The following is a 25,907-nucleotide window of genomic DNA, read 5'->3' as shown; positions in this document are numbered from 1 at the left end:
ACCCCCAGACGCCCTATCGCGGGGAACGTGTGCCAGCATTCATACGGACAAATTACAGGGTCTCCACAACGACCTCTGTCACCCAGGGGTCACCCGACTATACCATTTTATAAAGTCCCGCAATCTGCCCCACTCCATCGAGGAGGTCAGGGCAATGACCAGAGCCTGCCGCATCTGTGCGGAATGCAAGCCTTGTTTCTACAGGCCTGACCGTGCACACCTTATCAAAGCCACACGGCCATTCGAGCGCCTAAGTCTGGACTTCAAGGGACCCCTTCCCTCTGCCGACCGTAACGTATACTTCCTCAATATCATCGATGAATATTCCCGCTTCCCCTTCGCCATTCCCTGCCCAGACATGACCAGTGCCACGGTCATCAAGTGTCTCTGTAATCTATTCTGCATGTTTGGCATGCCGAACTACATACACAGCGATAGGGGGACCTCATTTATGAGTGACGAGCTGCGCCAGTTCTTGCTCTCAAAGGGGATAGCCACTAGCAGAACCACTAGCTACAACCCCCGGGGTAATGGGCAAGTGGAAAGGGAGAATGCTACTGTTTGGAAGGCTGTCACGTTAGCCTTAAAGTCAAAAGGCCTTCCGACCTCCCGCTGGCTGGAAGTCCTCCCAGACGTGCTCCACTCCATAAGGTCTCTGTTATGTACAGCCACTAATGCTACCCCTCACGAAAAGATGTTCGTTTTCCCCCGGAAATCCACCTCGGGCATATCTCTACCCGCGTGGCTGACGTCTCCGGGGACAGTACTATTGCGGAAGCACGTGAGAGGCCATAAAATGGACCCCCTTGTGGAAAAGGTACAGCTCCTCCATGCAAACCTTCAGTACGCCTATATCGAATACTCTGACGGGCGAGAGGACACTGTTTCCATAAAAGGCCTCGCACCCTCGGGGAGCGGAGAGAACGGTGAGAGACTACCCGAGGAAGACCTACACCAAAAAGAGACAGGACGCCCAGAGGTATCAATACCCAACTTTAACCTGGAGGACACTGCAGATAACCTGGAAGACACTGCGGAGGCCCGGACAGCGGAGGAACCAGAATCCACTCCCCTAGAGGCACCCCAACCGGCTTTGCGCCGATCACTGAGAACCGCAAAACCTCCTGACAGACTCACTTATACCAACTTTTAAGAAACATCACCCCGATGGACTAAATCTAAAGAAGGGGTGAATGTAATGAAATCTGTTTGTCTTGGTCCTGTATTCGTTTTGCACTCATGTATATTACCCTCCCCCACACGGTGTATAGTTTCACTTCCTCTTTCCTGACTAACCTGGAAGGTTCCAGGTCTTGGCTCTTGGCTCCGCCCCTGACTTCTCTTACTTAAAGATCCCAGGATCTGTATGACTCATTCCTGCGAGCCAGTCGGTGTGTTGAGATGTTAGCTCTGATCTTAGTGATTAAAGGCCAACTTGTTAAAGTCTATAACTTCTAGTTTTGTGGTTATTGAAGGCACATCACTCAACACCTGGGCATGGACCTGGTTCCTTCCTGCTCTGTGTAGGGCTCAGTACTAATTGTAGCCCCCCTCCCCCCACAGCCCACCCCAGCTAACTCAGCACAGACTTGGGCGGGGAACCCAAAATTGGGGGGTGAATCCCAGTCCCGTTTCCCCTCCCACCCCCCCCCGACCACCCCCAAGCCGGAGTCTAGCTCCACCCTCCATGGCTCGGCTGGGGTCAAATGCCCCTGCCCCTTGCGTGGTTCTGAGCCAGGCGGCTCCCAGGGTGATGAGTTTGCTGATCCCAGCCACATGTGCGGGGTGGTGGGGGTAGGGACAGGCTGGTGGCGGCGGACAGTAAGGTAGGGGTGGGGTGAGAGGTTTCCGGGGGCTTCAATTAGGGACTCAACCCCGCAGCCCTGGGTTCGGGATGGGGCAACAATCAGCCTGGGTCCCTTCTCTTGATCGCGATCTACTGACGCCTGCTGGGGAGGTCAAGGTGCGGTCAGGGTCAGGGGCTGGGGGGTGATGCCCCGCCATGGTTGAATATCCCACTGTCTGGGCCCTCGCAAGACGAACAGGAAACTCGGGGCGAGGTGTGGCCGATCTTCTACCTCAACTCCACTTTCCCGCTCGATCGCCATATCCCTTGATTCCCTTAGTGCCCAAAAGTCTATCGATCTCAGTCTTGAATGTACTCAACGACTGAGCCTCCACAGCCCTCTGGGGTGGAGAATTCCAAAGATTCACCACCCTCTGAGTGAAGACATTTCTCCTCATCTCAGTCCCCTTATCCTGAGACTATGACCCCGAGTTCTAGACTCTCCAGCCAGGGGAAACATACTCCCTGCATCTACCCTGTCGAGCCCTGTAAGAATTTTATACACCTTTCACCACCTCAGGACGTCCCAAAGTGCATTACAGCCAATGAAATACTTTTTTGAAGTGTAGTCACCATTGTAATGTAGGAAACGCAACAGCCAATTTGTGCACAGCAAGATCCCACAAACAGCAATGCGATAATGAGCAGATCATCTGCTTTTTTGGCGATGTGGGTTGAGGGGTAACTATTGGGCCCAGGACACCGGGGAGAACTCCCCCGCTCTTCTTCCAAATAGCGGCCGTGGGATCTTTTCACGTCCACCTGAGAGGGCAAACGGGGGTCTCGGTTTACTGTCTCATCCGAAAGACGGCACCTCCAACAGTGCAGCGCTCCCTCAGTACCGGCACCGGGGAGTGTCGGCCTTGGATTGTGGGGGCTCGAGTCTCTGGAGTGGGGGGGGGGGGGCTTGAACCCACCACCTTCTGACTCAGAGACGAGAGTGAGAGCGACTGAGCCGAGGCTGGCTCACGGAGTCATTCCACCTTGGTCAACCTCCCTGTAGCAGATAGATGACCCACGGGCTTTGAAAGCCTGAGCACTGTGCGTTGCAGCCAAGGATCCTTCGAGGTGGGCGGTCGGGGGTGCAGGGGTGGGCAGGGGGAGGGGGGGGTGGGAATTCGACCGGGGAGATAGATGGCACAGGTTGAACGGTGCTTGCGAGCCATGACTCACTCTACCACATAAATGGAGGCCTTGGCAAGAGGGTTGTAGAACGCTTGGCCTGGAGCCGGTTACATCAGGGAACAGACAAAACCAGACAAGATATTCAAAGAAGTCTTTGGAACAATAGAAGGCGAGCACAAATCCCTAAAAGGCTAAGCGCTCCCCTTGCGTCGTCAGGCAACCATTGGTCAACAGATGAGGCAAGGCGCAGTATGAAGCTAAAATAAGAAGGGTTGAAGAAATGCCAAGAAAAGCGGTGAGCCAGTGGACTGGGAGAGCTATAAAAAGCAACAAAGAGACACAAAGAAAGTTTGAAGAGCTGCAAACAGGGAACAGGGAAAAAATAATACTTGCGAGGGACAGCGAGGCTAACAGTGAAAGTGATATATCAGAATAGATTGGGCCGATATTCTCTGGAGTTTAGAAGAATGAGAGTTGCTCTCACTGAAATATGTAAGATTCTGAGGGGGATTGACAGGGTAGATGCCGAGAGGCTGTTTTCCCCTGGCTGGAGTGTCTAGAACTTGGCGGGTCACAGTCTCGGGATAAGGGGTCGGCCATTTAGGACTGAGATGAGGAGAAATGTCTTCACTAAGAAGGTCGTATTTGTTCACGCATTGAGCTTCCTACCCCATATCCGTTCAATCACTAAGACCGCCCATTTCCACCTTTGTAATATCGCCCGTCTCTGCCCTTACCCCAACTTATCATCCATGCCTATATCACCTCTAGACTTGACTATTCCAATGCACTCCTGGCTGGCCTCCCTAGTTTTACTCTCCATAAAACTTGAGGTAATCCAAAACTCTGCCGCCCGTGTGCTAACTTGCACCAAGTCCCGCTCACTCATCTCCCCTGTGCTCCCTGACCTCGGTGGTCATAGTCTCAGGATAAGGGGTCCACCATTTAGGACTGAGATGAGGAGAAATTTTTCCACTCAAAGGGTAGCGAATCTCTGGGAATTCTCTACCCCAGAGGGCTGTGGATGTTCAGTCCTTGAGTATATTCAAGACTGAGATTTTTTGGGCACTAAGGGTGATGGGCCTTCAATAACCACAAAACTAGAAGTTATAGACTTAAACAAGTTGGCTTTTAATCACTAAGATCAGAGCTAACATCTCAACACGCCGACTGGTTCACAGGAATGAGTCATACAGATCCTGGGATCTTTATGTAAGAGAAGTCAGGGGCGGAGCCAAGAGCCAAGACCTGGAACCTCCCAGGTTAGTCGGGAAAGAGGAAGTGAAACTATACACAGTGCGGGAGGGTAATATACATGAGTGCAAAACGAATACAGGACCAAGACAAACAGATTTCATTACATTCACCACTTCTATAGATTTAGTCCATCGGGGTGATGTTTCTTAAAAGTTGGTATAAGTGAGTCTGTCAGGAGGTTTTGCAGTTCTCAGTGATCGGCGCAAAGCCGGTTGGGGTGCCTCTAGGGGAGTGGATTCTGGTTCATCCGCTGTCCGGGCCTCCGCAGTGTCTTCCAGGTTATCTGCAGTGTCCTCCAGGTTAAAGTTGGGTATTGATACCTCTGGGCGTCCTGTCTCTTTGTAGTGTAGGTCTTCATCGGGTAGTCTCCCATCGTTCTCTCCGCTCCCCGAGGGAGCGAGGTCTTTTATGGAAACAGTGTCCTCTCGCCTGTCAGAGTATTCGATATAGGCGTACTGAGGGTTTGCATGGAGGAGCTGTACCTTTTCCACAAGGGGGTCCGTTTTATGGCCTCTCACGTGCTTCCGCAATAGTACTGTCCCCGGAGACATCAGCCACGCGGGTAGAGATATGCCCGAGGTGGATTTCCGGGGGAAAACGAACATCTTTTCGTGAGGGGTAACGTTAGTGGCAGTACATAACAGAGACCTTATGGCGTGGAGCACGTCTGGGAGGACTTCCTGCCAGCGGGAGGTCGGAAGGCCTTTTGACTTTAAGGCTAACGTGACAGCCTTCCAAACAGTAGCATTCTCCCTTTCCACTTGCCCATTACCCCGGGGGTTGTAGCTAGTGGTTCTGCTAGTGGCTATCCTCTTCGAGAGCAAGAACTGGCGCAGCTCGTCACTCATGAATGACGTCTCCCTATCGCTGTGTATGTAGTTCTGCATGCCAAACATGCAGAATAGATTACAGAGACACTTGATGACCGTGGCACTGGTCATGTCTGGGCAGGGAATGGCGAAGGGGAAGCGGGAATATTCATCAATGATATTAAGGAAGTATACGTTATGGTCGGCAGAGGGAAGGGGGCCCTTGAAGTCCAGACTTAGGCGCTCGAATGGCCGTGTGGCTTTGATAAGGTGTGCGCGGTCAGGCCTGTAGAAACGAGGCTTGCATTCCGCACAGATGCGGCAGGCTCTGGTCATTGCCCTGACCTCCTCGATGGAGTGGGGCAGATTGCAGGACTTTATAAAATGGTATAGTCGGGTGACTCCTGGGTGACAGAGGTCGTTGTGGAGACCCTGTAATTTGTCCGTATGAATGCTGGCACACATTCCCCGCGATAGGGCGTCTGGGGGTTCATTAAGGGCTCCCGGCCTGTACATAATATCATAGTCGAACGTGGATAGTTCGATCCTCCACCTGAGTATTTTGTCATTCTTGATTTTCCCCCTTTGTTTGTTATTAAACATGAAAGCCACCGACCGCTGGTCGGTGAGCAGGGTGAAACGTTTGCCGGCTAGGTAGTGTCTCCAGTGCCGCACTGCCTCCACTATAGCCTGTGCCTCCTTCTCGACAGAAGAGTGCCTGATTTCAGGTCCCTGAAGGGTTCGGGAGAAGGAGGCCACAGGTCTCCCAGCCTGATTGAGGGTCGCAGCTAAGGCAAAGTCTGACGCATCGCTTTCGACTTGAAAGGGAATGCATTCGTCCACTGCACACACTGCAGGCTTTCAATGTCCTGTTTAATACTGGTGAAAGCCTCCCGAGCTTCAGCTGATAGTGGGAAGGACGTCGAATTAATGAGGGGTCGGGCCTTATCAGAGTAATTGGGCACCCATTGGGCATAATACGAAAAAAATCCCAGGCACCTTTTTAAAGCTTTGGGATTGTGTGGCAGGGGCAGTTCCTTTAGGGGGCGTAATCGGTCAGGGTCCGGTCCAATTACCCCATCTTCCACCACACAGCCGAGGATACAGAGACGGGTTGTGTTGAAGACACATTTGTCTTCGTTGTAGGTTAGATTCAGCTTTAGGGCAGTTTTAAAAAATCTCGCAAGATTTAGATCGTGGTCTGGCTGGTTGTGCCCGCAGATAGTGACATTGTCCAGATAGGGGTAGGTAGCTTGTAGTTTATTCTCGTCAACCATGCGGTCCATCTCACGTTGGAAGACCGAGACCCCATTTGTTACCCCAAAGGGCACTCTGAGAAAATGGTAGAGGCGCCCGTTCGCCTCGAAGGCGGTGTATGGGCGGTCCTCCGTTCTAATGGGGAGCTGGTGATACGCGGATTTGAGGTCGATAGTCGAGAAGACTCGGTATTGCGCAATCTGGTTGACCATTTCTGATATGCGGGGTAAAGGGTAGGCGTCCAGCTGGGTATAAATATTAACAGTCTGGCTGTAGTCAATTACCATCCATTTCTTTTTGCTATTTTTAACTATGACTACTTGGGCACGCCACGGGCCGGTACTGCATTCAATAATGCCTTCCCGCAGGAGTCTATCCACTTCCGCCTTGATAAAGTGTCTGTCTTCCAGACTGTACCGTCTACTTTTGGTCGCTATGGGGCTACAGTTCGGAGCGAGATTAGCGAATAAAGAGGGCGGGCTGATTTTCAAGGTTGATAGGCCACAGACTGTGAGTGGCGGCTGGGACCTGCCATCTGCTAGCATGACACTTTCGTGGTGGCACTGGAAGTCCCGGCCCAAGATTACATTAACACAGAGTTCTGGCATCACGAGGGGTTTAAAATCCTTGTAGTCCATGCCTTTTACAGTCAGTGTTACCACACAGTAGCCCAAAATGTCCGAAGTGTGGGGCTTAGCAGCCATAGCAATTCTGCTCCGTGTAGGGGTTACCGTTAATGAGTGCCGCCGTACCAGGCTAGGGTGGATAAAACTCTCGGTACTCCCACAGTCAATTAAACATTTCGTTAAATTCCCGTTTACCTGTATGTCCATCATGGATTTTGTCAACGGGTGTGTCCTGGATTGATCCACCGTGATCGAAGCCACTGTTGGGCCCTGGGCGGCCGTTGAGTCGGGAAAAGATGGCGGATCCCAAGATGGCGGCCTGCACAGCACGCACGAGACGGTGACGGAGTTGGAAATCGGATTCCCCCTGCAGACTTTGCTAAAATGCCCCTTTTTCTTACATTTGAAGCATGTAGCGTCCTTCGCTGGGCATCGTTGTCTGGGGTGCTTGGTCTGGCCGCAGAAGTAGCATTTCGGGCCTCGAGACATTGCCGCTGTAGTAGGACTCCTGGGTGAACTTCTGTGTGGGGACTCCGGCGGCGTAGAGCTGGTCTGAGACCTGGATGGGGAAGATGGCTGATTCCAAGATGGCGGCCCCCTTGGCGCGCACGAGGCGGTGAGGGCCGCATGGCCGGAAGAATAAGAGTCAGAGTTTCTCTGGGCCACGTCCAGCAATCGCGCAGTGGCCACTGCCTTTTTTAAGTCCAGGACCTCCTTCTCCAGCAGTCTCTGCCTGATATAATTCGATTTGAGGCCCGTGATGAAGGAATCGCGGACCAATTCATCAGAGTACGCGTTGGCCGTCACGGCCTTGCAGTTACAGTCCCGGACCAGGTCCTTTAGGCCCTGTAAGAAATCGTCCATTGATTCCTCTGGTCGCTGCCTGCGTGTAGCCAGCAGATGTCTGGCGTACACTTCGTTTACCGGCCTCTGGTATTGGGCCTTCAGGATAGTGATGGCCTCCGTGTAAGAGGTGGCGTCCCGGATGAACGAATAAATCCGATGACTTACGCGAGTAGTCAGTAGACTCAGTTTATCTACCTCGCTAGCGGATGAGGCCCCCGCGAAGAGTTCAAAGCATTTGAGCCAGTGTCCAAATTGATTTGATGCTTCAGCAGAATGTGGATCCAAGTCCAGACGCTCTGGTTTTAGGCGTCGATCCATCCTAGTATTCTTTAGTGATTAAAATTGATGGGCCTTCAATAACCACAAAACTAGAAGTTATAGACTTTAACAAGTTGGCTTTTAATCACTAAGATCAGAGCTAACATCTCAACACGCCGACTGGTTCACAGGAATGAGTCATACAGATCCTGGGATCTTTATGTAAGAGAAGTCAGGGGCGGTGCCAAGAGCCAAGACCTGGAACCTCCCAGGTTAGTCGGGAAAGAGGAAGTGAAACTATACACAGTGGGGGAGGGTAATATACATGAGTGCAAAACGAATACAGGATCGAGACAAACAGATTTCATTACAAAGGGAATCAAGGGACATGAAGATCGGGCGGGAAAGTGGAGTTGATGTAGAAGATCAGCCATGATCTTATTGAATGGCAGAGCAGGCTCGCGGGGCCGTATGGCCTACTCCTGCTCCGATTTCTTATGTTATTATATATTAAGAGTAAGAGAGTGGCTGAGGCAGATGTGGGTCCATTAAAGACAGATGCAGGTTGATGTGCCTTCAATAACCACAAAACTAGAAGTTATAGACTTTAACAAGTTGGCTTTTAATCACTAAGATCAGAGCTAACATCTCAACACACCGACTGGCTCACAGGAATGAGTCATACAGATCCTGGGATCTTTAAGTAAGAGAAGTCAGGGGCGGAGCCAAGAGCCAAGACCTGGAACCTCCCAGGTTAGTCAGAAAAGAGGAAGTGAAACTATACACCGTGTGGGGGAGGGTAATATACATGAGTGCAAAATGAACACAGGCAAGAGAAACAGATTTCATTACATTGAGGTAGGGGGACAGATAACAGAGGATTACACAGGATATACGGCACAGAAACAGGCCACTCGGCCCAACCAGTCCATGCCGGCGTTTATGCTCCACTTGAGCCTCCTCCTGTCTTTCCTCATCTAAATCTATCAGCGTAACCCTCTGTTCCCTTCTTCCTCATATGCTTATCTAGCCTCCCCTTAAATGCATCGATACCATTCGCTTCAACCACTCCGTGTTCGCAAGTTCCACATTCTCACCACTCTCTGGGTAACAAAGTTTCTTCTGAATTCCCTATTGGATTTCTTGGTGACTTTCTTGGCCGTTACTATCAGCCTCAGTGTCCCATGGGTTAGGGCAGGGGGGAGGTGCCAGCCAAGGGATCCTGCTCCTGATCAAGGGTTCAGTGACCCGGCTGAAAGGCGCGGTGCAGGTGCATGTTGAGGACAGAGTTGGGGTCATCCGCGACGCCCTCACAGTCGAACAGCCAGTCGATACCCGGTTGTGGATAAGGTAAAGGAAAAGTTTAGGCTGCTCGGGGAAACCCACACAAACCCAATAGTCAGAGAGTTCAAGAGTAGGAGAGCGAAGTGGTGGCGTGGCAACTATGGTAAGCCAGAACTCCCCAAACAGTGAGGTACTTGCGTCAAGGTTGAGGCCTTCCCCTGGGTCACTTGCTGGTGGAGTCTCTCACCTTAGCTTGGTCCTGGCCTGGTAACAGCGGCTTTGCCTCAGTGATCTGGATCTCCTGGAGTTCGGTCGCCATGGTAGCTCAGGCTGCTGAAGACTACACGCAAAAAGGAAAGGAAGCAAATCATTACTTGAGAAAGACAGATAGACCGAGGAGAATCCACAGCGACAGTGAGAAGGGGTTTGGATCCATTGGGATTTTGTACAATGGGAATGAATGGCAAGGGTTGGATTCATTGGGACTGTGTACAGTGGGAGTGAATGGGAATAGTTTTGTTCCATTGGGATTGTGTACAATGGGAGTGAATGGGAAGGGTTGGGGTCCATTGGGATTGTGTACAATGGGAGTGTATGGGAAGGGTTTGGATCCGTTGGGATTTTGTACAATGGGAGTGAATGGGAAGGGGTTGGGTTCTTTGGGATAGTGTACAATGGGGATGAATGGGAAAGGGGTTGGGTCTATTGGGGTTGTGTGCAATGGGAGTGAATGGGAAGTGGTTGGATCCATTGGGATTGTGCACAATAGAAGTGAATGGGAAGGGGTTGGATCCATTGGGATTGTGTACAATAGAAGTGAATGGGAAGGGGTTGGGTCCATTGGGATTGTGTATAATGGGAGTGAATGGGAAGGGGTTGGGTCCATTGGGATTGTGTACAATGGGAGTGAATGGGAAGGGGTTGGGTCCATTGGGTTTGTGCACAATGGGAGTGAATGGGAAGGGGTTGGGTCCATTGGGATTGTGTACAATGGGAGTGAATGGGAAGAGGTTGGGTCCATTGGGTTTGTGTACAATGGGAGTGAATGGGAAGGGGTTGGGTCCATTGGGTTTGTGTACAATGGGACTGAATGGGAAGGGGTTGGGTCCATTGGGATTGTGTACAATGGGAGTGAATGGGGAGGGGTTGGGTCCATTGGGTTTGTGTACAATGGGAGTGAATGGGAAGGGGTTGGGTCCATTGGGATTGTGTACAATGGGAGTGAATGGGAAGGGGTTGGGTCCATTGGGTTTGTGTGCAATGGGAGTGAATGGGAAGGGGTTGGGTCCATTGGGTTTGTGAACAATGGGAGTGAATGGGAAGGGGTTGTGTCCATTGGGATTGTGTACAATGGGAGTGAATGGGAAGGGGTTGGATCCATTGGGATTGTGTACAATGCGAGTGAAAGGGAAGGGGTTGGGTCCATTGGGATTGTGTACAATGTGAGTGAATGGGAAGGGGTTGGGTCCATTGGGATTGTGTACAATGGGAATGAATGGGAAGGGGTTGGGTCCATTGGGATTGTGTAAAATGGGAATGAATGGGAAGGGTTTGGGTCCATTGGGTTTGTGTACAATGGGAGTGAATGGGAAGGGGTTGGGTCCATTGGGATTGTGTACAATGGGAGTGAATGGGAAGGGATTGGGTCCAATGGGATTGTGTACAATGGGAGTGTATGGGAAGGGTTTGGATCCATTGGGACTTTGCACAATGGGAGTGAATGGGAAGGGGTTGGGTCCATTGGGATTGTGTTCAATGGGAATGAATGGGAAAGGGCTTGGGTCTATTGGGTTTGTGTGCAATGGGAGTGAATGGGAAGTGGTTGAATCCATTGGGATTGTGTACAATAGAAGTGAATGGGAAGGGGATGGATCCATTGGGATTGTGTACAATAGAAGTGAATGGGAAGGGGTTGGGTCCATTGGGATTGTGTACAATGGGAGTGAATGGGAAGGGGTTGGGTCCATTGGGTTTGTGCACAATGGGAGTGAATGGGAAGGGGTTGGGTCCAACGGGATTGTGTACAATGGGAGTGAATGGGAAGGGGTTGGGTCCATTGGGTTTCTGTACAATGGGAGTGAATGGGAAGGGGTTGGGTCGATTGGGTTTCTGTACAATGGGAGTGAATGGGGAGGGGTTGGGTCCATTGGGTTTGTGTACAATGGGAGTGAATGGGAAGGGGTTGGGTCCATTGGGATTGTGTACAATGGGAGTGAATGGGAAGGGGTTGGGTCCATTGGGTTTGTGTACAATGGGAGTGAATGGGAAGGGGTTGGGTCCATTGGGTTTGTGTACAAGGGGAGTGAATGGGAAGGGGTTGGGTCCATTGGGATTGTGTACAATGGGAATGAATGGGAAAGGGGTTGGGTCTATTGGGTTTGTGTGCAATGGGAGTGAATGGGAAGTGGTTGAATCCATTGGGATTGTGTACAATAGAAGTGAATGGGAAGGGGTTGGATCCATTGGGATTGTGTACAATAGAAGTGAATGGGAAGGGGTTGGGTCCATTGGAATTGTGTATAATGGGAGAGAATGGGAAGTGGTTGGGTCCATTGGGTTTGTGCACAATGGGAGTGAATGGGAAGGGGCTGGGTCCATTGGGATTGTGTACAATGGGAGTGAAAGGGAAGGGGTTGGGTCCATTGGTTTTCTGTACAATGGGAGTGAATGGGAAGGGGTTGGGTCGATTGGGTTTGTGTACAATGGGTGTGAATGGGGAGGGGTTGTGTCCATTGGGTTTGTGTACAATGGGAGTGAATAGGAAGGGGTTGGGTCCATTGGGATTGTGTACAATGGGAGTGAATGGGAAGGGGTTGGGTCCATTGGTTTTGTGTACAAAGGGAGTGAATGGGAAGGGGTTGGGTCCATTGGGTTTGTGTACAAGGGGAGTGAATGGGAAGGGGTTGAGTCGATTGGGTTTGTGTGCAATGGGTGTGAATGGGGAGGGGTTGGGTCCATTGGGATTGGTATGGTATGGTAAAGGATAACAAACTGAGAAGAACCTTGACAAGGTACAGACTTAGCGAACATAGCCTAGCGATCGAAAAAGGCAGACACAGGCAGACCAGGCTGCCAAGAGAGGACAGGATATGCTCTCACTGCAGTCAGGGAGTGGTGGAGACAGAGATGCACTTCCTCACAGCTTGTGGAAAATATCAGGGCATCAGGGAGAATTTCTACCAAAAATTCTCACAAATATGCCCTGATTTCAGAAATCTGAATGACAACCAAAAACTCCCATTCCTACTGGGAGAGGAGAGAAGCTGTATAACACTGGCGGCGCACTATGTTACAGCTTGCCATGAACAGAGGGACAACCAGTAAACTAAGAAAAAAATATATATAAACAATGCGAATGTATATTTATACACTCAGGGATATACCTGTTTATACACTGTATGAATAGAACTGCGTTTATGTGCTAAACCATAAATGTATTATGATGCTTTGGCAACATAAGATGTAACTTATCATGCCAATAAAGCGATTTAAATTGTAAAAAAAATTGTAAATTGAATGGGAAGGGGTTGGATCCATTGGGATTGTGTACAATGCGAGTGAAAGGGAAGGGGTTGGGTCCATTGGGATTGTGTACAATGGGAGTGAATGGGAAGGGGTTGGGTCCATTGGGATTCTGTACAATGGGAAGGAATGGGAAGGGGTTGGGTCCTTTGGGATTGTGTACAATGGGAATGAATGGGAAGGGGTTGGGTCCATTGGATTTGTGTTCAATGGGAGTAAATGGGAAGGGTTTGGGTCCATTGGGTTTGTGTACAATGGGAGTGAATGGGAAGGGGTTGGGTCCATTGGGATTGTGTACAATGGGAGTGAATGGGAAGGGATTGGGTCCATTGGGATTGTGTACAATGGGAGTGAATGGGAAGGGGTTGGGTGCATTGGGTTTGTGTACAATGGGAGTGAATGGGAAGGGGTTGGGTCCATTGGGATTGTGTACAATGGGAGTGAATGGGAAGGGGTTGGGTCAATTGGGTTTGTGTACAATGGGAGTGAATGGGAAGGGGTTGGGTCCATTGGGTTTGTGTACAATGGGAGTGAATGGGAAGGGGTTGGGTCCATTGGGATTGTGTACAATGGGAGTGAATGGGAAGGGGTTGGGTCGATTGGGTTTGTGTACAATGGGAGTGAATGGGAAGGGGTTGGGTCCATTGGGTTTGTGTACAGTGGGAGTGAATGGGAAGGGGTTGGGTCCATTGGGATTGTGTACAGTGGGAGTGAATGGGAAGGGGTTGGGTCCATTGGGATTGTGTACAATAGGAGTGAATGACAAGGGGGTGGGTCCATTGGGATTGTGTACAATGGGAGTGAATGGGAAGCAGTTGGGTCCATTGGGTTTGTGTACAATGGGAGCGAATGGGAAGGGGTTGTGTCGATTGGGTTTGTGAACAATGGGAGTGAACGGGAAGGGGTTGGGGCGATTGGGTTTGTGAACAATGGGAGTGAATGGGAAGGGGTTGGGTCGATTGGGTTTGTGAACAATGGGAGTGAATGGGAAGGGGTTGTGTCCATTGGGATTGTGTACAATGGGAGTGAATGGGAAGGGGTTGGATCCATTGGAATTGTGTACAATGCGAGTGAATGGGAAGGGTTGGGTCCATTGGGATTGTGTACAATGGGAGTGAATTGGAAGGGGTTTGGTCCATTGGGATTGTGTACAATGGGAGTGAATGGGAAGGGTTTGGCTCCATTGGGATTGTGTACAATGGGAGTGAATGGGAAGGGGTTGGGTCCATTGGGATAGTGTACAAGGGGAGTGAATGGGAAGGGGTTGGGTCCATTGGGATTGTGTACAATGGGAGTGAATGGGAAGGGGTTGGGGCGATTGGGTTTGTGAACAATGGGAGTGAATGGGAAGGGGTTGGGTTGATTGGGTTTGTGAACAATGGGAGTGAATGGGAGGGGTTGGGGTGATTGGGTTTGTGAACAATGGGAGTGAATGGGAAGGGGTTGGGTCGATTGGGTTTGTGAACAATGGTAGTGAATGGGAAGGGGTTGGGTACATTGGGTTTGTGTACAATGGGAGTGAATGAGAAGGGGTTCGGTCCATTGGGTTTGTGCACAATGGGAGTGAATGGGAAGGGGTTGGGTCGACTGGGTTTGTGGACAATGGGAGTGAATGGGAAGGGGTTGGGTCCATTGGGATTGTGTACAATGGGACTGAATGGGAAGGGGTTGGGTCAATTGGGTTTGTGAACAATGGGAGTGAATGGGAAGGGGTTGGGTCGATTGGGTTTGTGTACAATGGGAGTGAATGGGAAGGGGTTCGGGCGATTGGGATTGTGTACAATGGGAGTGAATGGGAAGGGGTTGGGGCGATTGGGTTTGTGTACAATGGGAGTGAATGGGAAGGGGTTGGGGCGATTGGGTTTGTGAACAATGGGAGTGAATGGGAAGGGGTTGGGGCAATTGGGTTTGTGTACAATGGGAGTGAATGGGAAGGGGTTGGTTCCATTGGGTTTGTGTTCAATGGGAATGAATGGGAAGGGGTTGGGTCAATTGGGTTTGTGAACAATGGGAGTGCATGGGAAGGGGTTGGGTCAATTGGGTTTGTGTTCAATGGGAGTGATTGGGAAGGGGTTGGGTCAATTGGGTTTGTGTTCACTGCGAGTGAATGGGAAGGGGTTGGGTCCATTGGGTTTGTGAACAATGGGAGTGAATGGGAAGGGGTTGGGTCAATTGGGATTGTGTACAATGGGAGTGAATGGGAAGGGGTTGGGTCCATTGGGATTATGTACAGCGAGAGTGAATGGGAAGGGGTTGGGTCCAGTGGGATTGTGTACAGTGGGAGTGAATGGGAAGGGGTTGGGTCCATTGGGTTTGCGTACAATGGGAGTGAATGGGAAGGGGTTGTTTCCATTGGGATTGTGTACAGTGGGAGTGAATGGGAAGGGGTTGGGTCCATTGGGATTGTGTACAGTGGGAGTGAATGGGAAGGGGTTAGGTGCATTGGGATTGTGTACAATAGGAGTGAATGGGAAGGGGTTGGGTCCATTGGGATTGTGTACAATGGGATTGAATGGGAAGCAGTTGGGTCGATTGGGTTTGTGTACAATGGGAGTGGCTGGGAAGGGGTTGGGTCGATTGGGTTTGTGAACAATGGGAGTGAATGGGAAGGGGTTGTGTCCATTGGGATTGTGTACAATGCGAGTGAATGGGAAGCGGTTGGATCCATTGGGATTGTGTACAATGCGAGTGAATGGGAAGGGGTTGGGTCCATTGGGATTGTGTACAATGGGAGTGAATGGGAAGGGGTTGGGTACATTGGGATTGTGTACAATGCGAGTGAATGGGAAGGGGTCGGGTCCATTGGGATTGTGTACAATGGGAGTGAATGTGAAGGGATTGGGTCCATTGGGATTGTGTACAAGGGGAGTGAATGGGAAGGGGTTGGGTCCACTGGGATTGTGTACAATGGGAGTGAATGGGAAGGGGTTGGGGCGATTGGGATTGTGTACAATGGGAGTGAATGGGAAGGGATTGGGTCCATTGGGTTTGTGTACAATGGGAGTGAATGGGAAGGGGTTGGGTCGTTTGGGTTTGTGTACAATGGGAGTGAATGGGAAGGAGATGGGTCCATTGGGTTTGTGTACAAGGGGAGTGAATGGGAAGGGGTTGGTTCGATTGGGTTTGTGTACAATGGGAGTGAATGGGAAGGAGTTGGGTCCAATGGGATTGTGCACAATGGGAGTGAATGGGAAGGGGTTGGGTCCATTGGGATTGTGTACAAGGGGAGTGAATGGGAAGGGGTTGGGTCCATTGGGATTGTGTACAATGGGAGTGAATGGGAAGGGGTTGGGGCGATTGGGTTTGTGAACAATGGGAGTGAATGGGAAGGGGTTGGGTCCATTGGGTTTGTGAACAATGGGAGTGAATGGGAAGGGGTTGGGGCGATTGGGTTTGTGAACAATGGGAGTGAATGGGAAGGGGTTGGGTCGATTGGGTTTGTGAACAATGGTAGTGAATGGGAAGGGGTTGGGCCCATTGGGTTTGTGTACAATGGGAGTGAATGGGAAGGGGTTGGGTCCATTGGGTTTGAGTACAATGGGAGTGAATGAGAAGGGGTTGGGTCGATTGGGTTTGTGAACAATGGGAGTGAATGGGAAGGGGTTGTGTCCATTGGGATTGTGTACAATGGGAGTGAATGGGAAGGGGTTGGATCCATTGGGATTGTGTACAATGCGAGTGAAAGGGAAGGTGTTGGGTCCATTGGGATTGTGTACAATGGGAGTGAATGGGAAGGGGTTGGGTCCATTGGGATTGTGTACAATGGGAATGAATGGGAAGGGGTTGGGTCCTTTGGGATTGTGTACAATGGGAATGAATGGGAAGGGGTTGCGTCCATTGGATTTGTGTTCAATGGGAGTAAATGGGAAGGGTTTGGGTCCATTGGGTTTGTGTACAATGGGAGTGAATGGGAAGGGGTTGGGTCCATTGGGATTGTGTACAATGGGAGTGAATGGGAAGGGATTGGGTCCATTGGGATTGTGTACAATGGGATTGAATGGGAAGGGGTTGGGTCCATTGGGATTGTGTACAATGGGATTGAATGGGAAGGGTTGGGTGCATTGGGTTTGTGTACAATGGGAGTGAATGGGAAGGGGTTGGGTCCATTGGGATTGTGTACAATGGGAGTGAATGGGAAGGGGTTGGGTCCATTGGGTTTGTGTACACTGGGAGTGAATGGGAAGGGGTTGGGTCCATTGGGATTGTGCACAATGGGAGTGAATGGGAAGGGGTTGGGTCGATTGGGTTTGTGTACAATGGGAGTGAATGGGAAGGGGTTGGGTCCATTGGGATTGTGTACAGTGGGAGTGAATGGGAAGGGGTTGGGTCCATTGGGATTGTGTACAATTGGAGTGAATGACAAGGGGGTGGGTCCATTGGGATTGTGTACAATGGGAGTGAATGGGAAGCATTTGGGTCCATTGTGTTTGTGTAGAATGGGAGCGAATGGGAAGGGGTTGGGTCGATTGGGTTTGTGAACAATGGGAGTGAATGGGAAGGGGTTGTGTCCATTGGGATTGTGTACAATGCGAGTGAATGGGAAGGGGTTGGGTCCATTGGGATTGTGTACAATGGGAGTGAATTGGAAGGGGTTTGGTCCATTGGGATTGTGTACAATGGGAGTGAATGGGAAGGGGTTGGGTCCATTGGGATAATGTACAAGGGGAGTGAATGGGAAGGGGTTGGGTCCATTGGGATTGTGTACAATGGGAGTGAATGGGAAGGGGTTGGGGCGATTGGCTTTGTGAACAATGGGAGTGAATGGGAAGGGGTTGGGTCCATTGGGTTTGTGAACAATGGGAGTGAATGGGAGGGGTTGGGGGCGATTGGGTTTGGGAACAATGGGAGTGAATGGGAAGGGGTTGGGTCGATTGGGTTTGTGAACAATGGTAGTGAAGGGGAAGGGGTTGGGTACATTGGGTTTGTGTACAATGGGAGTGAATGGGAAGGGGTTGGGTCCATTGGGTTTGTGGACAATGGGAGTGAATGAGAAGGGGTTGGGTCCATTGGGATTGTGTACAATGGGACTGAATGGGAAGGGGTTGGGTCAATTGGGTTTGTGAACAATGGGAGTGAATGGGAAGGGGTTGGGTCAATTGGGTTTGTGTACAATGGGAGTGAATGGGAAGGGGTTCGGGCGATTGGGATTGTGTACAATGGGAGTGAATGGGAAGGGGTTGGGGCGATTGGGTTTGTGTACAATGGGAGTGAATGGGAAGGGGTTGGGGCGATTGGGTTTGTGAACAATGGGAGTGAATGGGAAGGGGTTGGGGCAATTGGGTTTGTGTACAATGGGAGTGAATGGGAAGGGGTTGGTTCCATTGGGTTTGTGTTCAATGGGAGTGAATGGGAAGGGGTTGGGTCAATTGGGTTTGTGAACAATGGGAGTGCATGGGAAGGGGTTGGGGCAATTGGGTTTGTGTTCAATGGGAGTGATTGGGAAGGGGTTGGGTCAATTGGGTTTGCGTTCACTGCGAGTGAATGGGAAGGGGTTGGGTCCATTGGGTTTGTGAACAATGGGAGTGAATGGGAAGGGGTTGGGTCAATTGGGATTGTGTACAATGGGAGTGAATGGGAAGGGGTTGGGTCCATTCGGTTTGTGTACAATGGGAGTGAATGGGAAGGGGTTGGGTCCATTGGGATTATGTACAGTGGGAGTGAATGGGAAGGGGTTGGGTCCAGTGGGATTGTGTACAGTGGGAGTGAATGGGAAGGGGTAGGGTCCATTGGGTTTGCGTACAATGGGAGTGAATGGGAAGGGGTTGTTTCCATTGGGATTGTGTACAGTGGGAGTGAATGGGAAGGGGTTGGGTCCATTGGGATTGTGTACAGTGGGAGTGAATGGGAAGGGGTTAGGTGCATTGGGATTGTGTACAATAGGAGTGAATGGGAAGGGGTTGGGTCCATTGGGATTGTGTACAATGGGATTGAATGGGAAGCAGTTGGGTCGATTGGGTTTGTGTACAATGGGAGTGGCTGGGAAGGGGTTGGGTCGATTGGGTTTGTGAACAATGGGAGTGAATGGGAAGGGGTTGTGTCCATTGGGATTGTGTACAATGGGAGTGAATGGGAAGCGGTTGGATCCATTGGGATTGTGTACAATGCGAGTGAATGGGAAGGGGTTGGGTCCATTGGGATTGTGTACAATGGGAGTGAATGGGAAGGGGTTGGGTCCATTGGGATTGTGTACAATGGGAGTGAATGGGAAGGGGTTGGATACATTGGGATTGTGTACAATGCGAGTGAATGGGAAGGGGTCGGGTCCATTGGGATTGTGTACAATGGGAGTGAATGGGAAGGGATTGGGTCCATTGGGATTGTGTACAAGGGGAGTGAATGGGAAGGGGTTGGGGCGATTGGGTTTGTGTACAAGGGGAGTGAATGGGAAGGGGTTGGGTCCATTGGGATTGTGTACAGTGGGAGTGAATGGGAAGGGGTTAGGTGCATTGGGATTGTGTACAATGGGATTGAATGGGAAGCAGTTGGGTCGATTGGGTTTGTGTACAATGGGAGTGGCTGGGAAGGGGTTGGGTCGATTGGGTTTGTGAACAATGGGAGTGAATGGGAAGGGGTTGTGTCCATTGGGATTGTGTACAATGGGAGTGAATGGGAAGCGGTTGGATCCATTGGGATTGTGTACAATGCGAGTGAATGGGAAGGGGTTGGGTCCATTGGGATTGTGTACAATGGGAGTGAATGGGAAGGGGTTGGGTCCATTGGGATTGTGTACAATGGGAGTGAATGGGAAGGGGTTGGATACATTGGGATTGTGTACAATGCGAGTGAATGGGAAGGGGTCGGGTCCATTGGGATTGTGTACAATGGGAGTGAATGGGAAGGGATTGGGTCCATTGGGATTGTGTACAAGGGGAGTGAATGGGAAGGGCTTGGGCCCGTTGGAATTGTGTACAAGGGGAGTGAATGGGAAGGGGTTGGGTCCATTGGGATTGTGTACAATGGGAGTGAATGGGAAGGGGTTGGGGCGATTGGGTTTGTGTACAAGGGGAGTGAATGGGAAGGGGTTGTGTCGATTGGGATTGTGTACAATGGGAGTGAATGGGAAGGGATTGGGTCCATTGGGTTTGTGTACAAGGGGCGTGAATGGGAAGGGGTGGGTCCATTGGGTTTGTGTACAAGGGAAGAGAATGGGAAGGGGTTGGGTCGATTGGGTTTGTGTACAAGGGGAGTGAACGGGAAGGGGTTGGGTCGATTGGGTTTGTGTGCAATGGGAGTGAATGGGAAGGAGTTGGGTCCATTGGGATTGTGTACAAGAGGAGTGAATGGGAAGGGGTGGGTCCATTGGGTTTGTGTACAAGGGGAGTGAATGGGAAGGGTTTGGGTCCATTAGGTTTGTGTACAAGGGGAGTGAATGGGAAGGGGTTGGGTCCATTGGGTTTGTGTACAAGGGGAGTGAATGGGAAGGGGTGGGTCCATTGGGTTTGTGTACAAGGGGAGTGAATGGGAAGGGGTTGGGTCCATTGGGATTGTGTACAATGGGATTGAATGGGAAGGGATTGGGTCCATTGGGATTGTGTACAATGGGAGTGAATGGGAACGGGTTGGGTGCATTGGGTTTGTGTACAATGGGAGTGAATGGGAAGGGGTTGGGTCCATTGGGATTGTGCACAATGGGAGTGAATGGGAAGGGGTTGGGTCGATTGGGTTTGTGTACAATGGGAGTGAATGGGAAGGGGTTGGGTCCATTGGGATTGTGCAAAATGGGAGTGAATGGGAAGGGGTTGGGTCAATTGGGTTTGTGTACAATGGGAGTGAATGGGAAGGGGTTGGGTCCATTGGGTTTGTGTACACTGGGAGTGAATGGGAAGGGGTTGGGTCCATTGGGATTGTGCACAATGGGAGTGAATGGGAAGGGGTTGGGTCGATTGGGTTTGTGTACAATAGGAGTGAATGGGAAGGGGTTGGGTCCATTGGGATTGTGTACAGTGGGAGTGAATGGGAAGGGGTTGGGTCCATTGGGATTGTGTACAATAGGAGTGAATGACAAGGGGGTGGGTCCATTGGGATTGTGTACAATGGGAGTGAATGGGAAGCAGTTGGGTCCATTGTGTTTGTGTAGAATGGGAGCGAATGGGAAGGGGTTGGGTCGATTGGGTTTGTGAACAATGGGAGTGAATGGGAAGGGGTTGTGTCCATTGGGATTGTGTACAATGGGAGTGAATGGGAAGGGGTTGGATCCATTGGAATTGTGTACAATGCGAGTGAATGGGAAGGGGTTGGGTCCATTGGGATTGTGTACAATGGGAGTGAATTGGAAGGGGTTTGGTCCATTGGGATTGTGTACAATGGGAGTGAATGGGAAGGGTTTGGGTCCATTGGGATTGTGTACAATGGGAGTGAATGGGAAGGGGTTGGGTCCATTGGGATAATGGACAAGGGGAGTGAATGGGAAGGGGTTGCGTCCATTGGGTTTGTGAACAATGGGAGTGAATGGGAAGGGGTTGGGCCCATTGGGTTTGTGAACAATGGGAGTGAATGGGAGGGGTTGGGGCGATTGGGTTTGGGAACAATGGGAGTGAATGGGAAGGGGTTGGGTCGATTGGGTTTGTGAACAATGGTAGTGAAGGGGAAGGGGTTGGGTACATTGGGTTTGTGTACAATGGGAGTGAATGGGAAGGGGTTGGGTACATTGGGTTTGTGTACAATGGGAGTGAATGAGAAGGGGTTCGGTCCATTGGGTTTGTGCACAATGGGAGTGAATGGGAAGGGGTTGGGTCGATTGGGTTTGTGGACAATGGGAGTGAATGGGAAGGGGTTGGGTCCATTGGGATTGTGTCCAATGGGACTGAATGGCAAGGGGTTGGGTCAATTGGGTTTCTGAACAATGGGAGTGAATGGGAAGGGGTTGGGTTGATTGGGTTTGTGTACAATGGGAGTGAATGGGAAGGGGTTCGGGCGATTGGGATTGTGTACAATGGGAGTGAATGGGAAGGGGTTGGGGCGATTGGGTTTGTGTACAATGGGAGTGAATGGGAAGGGGTTGGGGCGATTGGGTTTGTGAACAATGGGAGTGAATGGGAAGGGGTTGGGGCAATTGGGTTTGTGTACAATGGGAGTGAATGGGAAGGGGTTGGTTCCATTGGGTTTGTGTTCAATGGGAGTGAATGGGAAGGGGTTGGGTCAATTGGGTTTGTGAACAATGGGAGTGCATGGGAAGGGGTTGGGGCAATTGGGTTTGTGTTCAATGGGAGTGATTGGGAAGGGGTTGGGTCAATTGGGTTTGTGTTCACTGCGAGTGAATGGGAAGGGGTTGGGTCCATTGGGTTTGTGAACAATGGGAGTGAATGGGAAGGGGTTGGGTCAATTGGGATTGTGTACAATGGGAGTGAATGGGAAGGGGTTGGGTCCATTCGGTTTGTGTACAATGGGAGTGAATGGGAAGGGGTTGGGTCCATTGGGATTGTGTACAATGGGATTGAATGGGAAGCAGTTGGGTCGATTGGGTTTGTGTACAATGGGAGTGGCTGGGAAGGGGTTGGGTCGATTGGGTTTGTGAACAATGGGAGTGAATGGGAAGGGGTTGTGTCCATTGGGATTGTGTACAATGGGAGAGAATGGGAAGCGGTTGGATCCATTGGGATTGTGTACAATGCGAGTGAATGGGAAGGGGTTGGGTCCATTGGGATTGTGTACAATGGGAGTGAATGGGAAGGGGTTGGGTCCATTGGGATTGTGTACAATGGGAGTGAATGGGAAGGGGTTGGATACATTGGGATTGTGTACAATGCGAGTGAATGGGAAGGGGTCGGGTCCATTGGGATTGTGTACAATGGGAGTGAATGGGAAGGGATTGGGTCCATTGGGATTGTGTACAAGGGGAGTGAATGGGAAGGGGTTGGGTCCATTGGGTTTGTGTACAAGGGGCGTGAATGGGAAGGGGTTGGGTGCATTGGGTTTGTGTACAATGGGAGTGAATGGGAAGGGGTTGCGTCCATTGGGATTGTGTACAATGGGAGTGAATGGGAAGGGGTTGGATCAAATGGGTTTGTGTACAATGGGAGTGAATGGGAAGGGGTTGGGTCCATTGGGATTGTGTACAATGGGAGTGAATGGGAAGGGTTGGGTAGATTGGGTTTGTGTACAATGGGAGTGAATGGGAAGGGGCTGGCTCCATTGGGTTTGTGTACAGTGGGAGTGAATGGGAAGGGGTTGGGTCCATTGAGATTGTGTACAGTGGGAGTGAATGGGAAGGGGTTGGGTCCATTGGGATTGTGTACAATAGGAGTGAATGACAAGGGGGTGGGTCCATTGGGATTGTGTACAATTGGAGTGAATGGGAAGCAGTTGGATCCATTGGGTTTGTGTACAATGGGAGCGAATGGGAAGGGGTTGGGTCGATTGGGTTTGTGAACAATGGGAGTGAATGGGAAGGGGTTGTGTCCATTGGGATTGTGTACAATGGGAGTGAAGGGGAAGGGGTTGGATCTATTGGAATTGTGTACAATGCGAGTGAATGGGAAGGGGTTGGGTCCATTGGGATAGTGTACAAGGGGAGTGAATGGGAAGGGGTTGGGTCCATTGGGATTGTGTACAATGGGAGTGAATGGGAAGGGGTTGGGTGCATTGGGTTTGTGTACAATGGGAGTGAATGGGAAGGGGTTGGGTCCATTGGGATTGTGTACAATGGGAGTGAATGGGAAGGGGTTGGGTCAAATGGGTTTGTGTACAATGGGAGTGAATGGGAAGGGGTTGGGTCCATTGGGTTTGTGTACAATGGGAGTGAATGGGAAGGGGTTGGGTCCATTGGGATTGTGTACAATGGGAGTGAATGGGAAGGGGTTGGGTCGATTGGGTTTGTGTACAATGGGAGTGAATGGGAAGGGGTTGGGTCCATTGGGTTTGTGTACAGTGGGAGTGAATGGGAAGGGGTTGGGTCCATTGGGATTGTGTACAATGGGAGTGAAGGGGAAGGGGTTGGATCTATTGGAATTGTGTACAATGCGAGTGAATGGGAAGGGGTTGGGTCCATTGGGATTGTGTACAATGGGAGTGAATGGGAAGGGGTTGGGTCCGTTGGGATAGTGTACAAGGGGAGTGAATGGGAAGGGGTTGGGTCCGTTGGGATTGTGTACAATGGGAGTGAATGGGAAGGGGTTGGGGCGATTGGGTTTGTGAACAATGGAAGTGAATGGGAAGGGGTTGGGTCCATTGGGTTTGTGAAGAATGGGAGTGAATGGGAGGGGTTGGGGCGATTGGGTTTGTGAACAATGGGAGTGAATGGGAAGGGGTTGGGTCGATTGGGTTTGTGAACAATGGTAGTGAATGGGAAGGGGTTGGGTACATTGGGTTTGTGTACAATGGGAGTGAATGGGAAGGGGTTGGGTCCATTGGGTTTGTGTACAGTGGGAGTGAATGAGAAGGGGTTCGGTCCATTGGGTTTGCGCACAATGGGAGTGAATGGGAAGGGGTTGGGTCGATTGGGTTTGTGGACAATGGGAGTGAATGGGAAGGGGTTGGGTCCATTGGGATTATGTACAATGGGACTGAATGGGAAGGGGTTGGGTCAATTGGGTTTGTGAACAATGGGAGTGAATGGGAAGGGGTTGGGGCGATTGGGTTTGTGTACAATGGGAGTGAATGGGAAGGTGTTGGGGCAATTGGGTTTGTGTACAATGGGAGTGAATGGGAAGGGGATGGGTCCATTGGGTTTGTGTACAAGGGGCGTCAATGGGAAGGGGTGGGTCCATTGGGTTTGTGTTCAAGGGGAGAGAATGGGAAGGGGATGGGTCGATTGAGTTTGTGTACAAGGGGAGTGAATGGGAAGGGGTTGGGTCGATTGGGTTTGTGTACAATGGGAGTGAATGGGAAGGAGTTGGGTCCATTGGGATTGTGTACAAGGGGAGTGAATGGGAAGGGGTGGGTCCATTGGGTTTGTGTACAAGGGGAGTGAATGGGAAGGGGTTGGGTCCATTAGGTTTGTGTACAAGGGGAGTGAATGGGAAGGGGATGGGTCCATTGGGTTTGTGTACAAGGGGAGTGAATGGGAAGGGGTGGGTCCATTGGGTTTGTGTACAAGGGGAGTGAATGGGAAGGGGTTGGGTCCATTGGGATTGTGTACAATGGGATTGAATGGGAAGGGATTGGGTCCATTGGGATTGTGTACAATGGGAGTGAATGGGAACGGGTTGGGTGCATTGGGTTTGTGTACAATGGGAGTGAATGGGAAGGGGTTGGGTCCATTGGGATTGTGTACAATGGGAGTGAATGGGAAGGGGTTGGGTCAATTGGGTTTGTGTACAATGGGAGTGAATGGGAAGGGGTTGGGTCCATTGGGTTTGTGTACACTGGGAGTGAATGGGAAGGGGTTGGGTCCATTGTGTTTGTGTAGAATGGGAGCGAATGGGAAGGGGTTGGGTCGATTGGGTTTGTGAACAATGGGAGTGAATGGGAAGGGGTTGGATCCATTGGAATTGTGTACAATGCGAGTGAATGGGAAGGGGTTGGGTCCATTGGGATTGTGTACAATGGGAGTGAATTGGAAGGGGTTTGGTCCATTGGGATTGTGTACAATGGGAGTGAATGGGAAGGGTTTGGGTCCATTGGGATTGTGTACAATGGGAGTGGATGGGAAGGGGTTGGGTCCATTGGGATAATGTACAAGGGGAGTGAATGGGAAGGGGTTGCGTCCATTGGTATTGTGTACAATGGGAGTGAATGGGAAGGGGTTGGGGCGATTGGGTTTGTGAACAATGGGAGTGAATGGGAAGGGGTTGGGCCCATTGGGTTTGTGAACAATGGGAGTGAATGGGAGGGGTTGGGGCGATTGGGTTTGGGAACAATGGGAGTGAATGGGAAGGGGTTGGGTCGATTGGGTTTGTGAACAATGGTAGTGAAGGGGAAGGGGTTGGGTACATTGGGCTGGTGTACAATGGGAGTGAATGGGAAGGGGTTGGGTCCATTGGGTTTGTGTACAATGGGAGTGAATGAGAAGGGGTTCGGTCCATTGGGTTTGTGCACAATGGGAGTGAATGGGAAGGGGTTGGGTCGATTGGGTTTGTGGACAATGGGAGTGAATGGGAAGGGGTTGGGTCCATTGGGATTGTGTACAATGGGATTGAA

The 25,907-nt window shown here is 50.8% G+C and overlaps 1 protein-coding gene across 5 annotated transcripts in view; it reads right to left on the bottom strand.

Moving 5' to 3' along the window:
* ndrg2 (NDRG family member 2) overlaps window positions 1-25,907 on the bottom strand; it is a 347,609-nt gene that overhangs the window by 102,670 nt on the left and 219,032 nt on the right. For 4 of the 5 annotated variants that reach the window (XM_085985081.1, XM_085985084.1, XM_085985083.1 and 1 more), the window contains one exon: window positions 9,556-9,648. The exons of the other annotated variant lie outside the window; for it this stretch is intronic. In XM_085985081.1, coding sequence (XP_085841207.1) covers window positions 9,556-9,627 — 72 coding nt within the window. In that variant the 5' untranslated portion in view covers window positions 9,628-9,648. The remainder of the gene's footprint in view (window positions 1-9,555; window positions 9,649-25,907) is intronic. 5 annotated transcript variants of the gene reach the window in all.

Source organism: Somniosus microcephalus, chromosome 4 (assembly GCF_052327205.1).
Source record: "Somniosus microcephalus isolate GS21.2 chromosome 4, FLI_Smic_1.0, whole genome shotgun sequence".
Taxonomy (NCBI): domain Eukaryota; kingdom Metazoa; phylum Chordata; class Chondrichthyes; order Squaliformes; family Somniosidae; genus Somniosus; species Somniosus microcephalus.
Note: the sequence above shows the minus strand (reverse complement) of the source record. Positions and strands in the feature narration are given on the sequence as shown.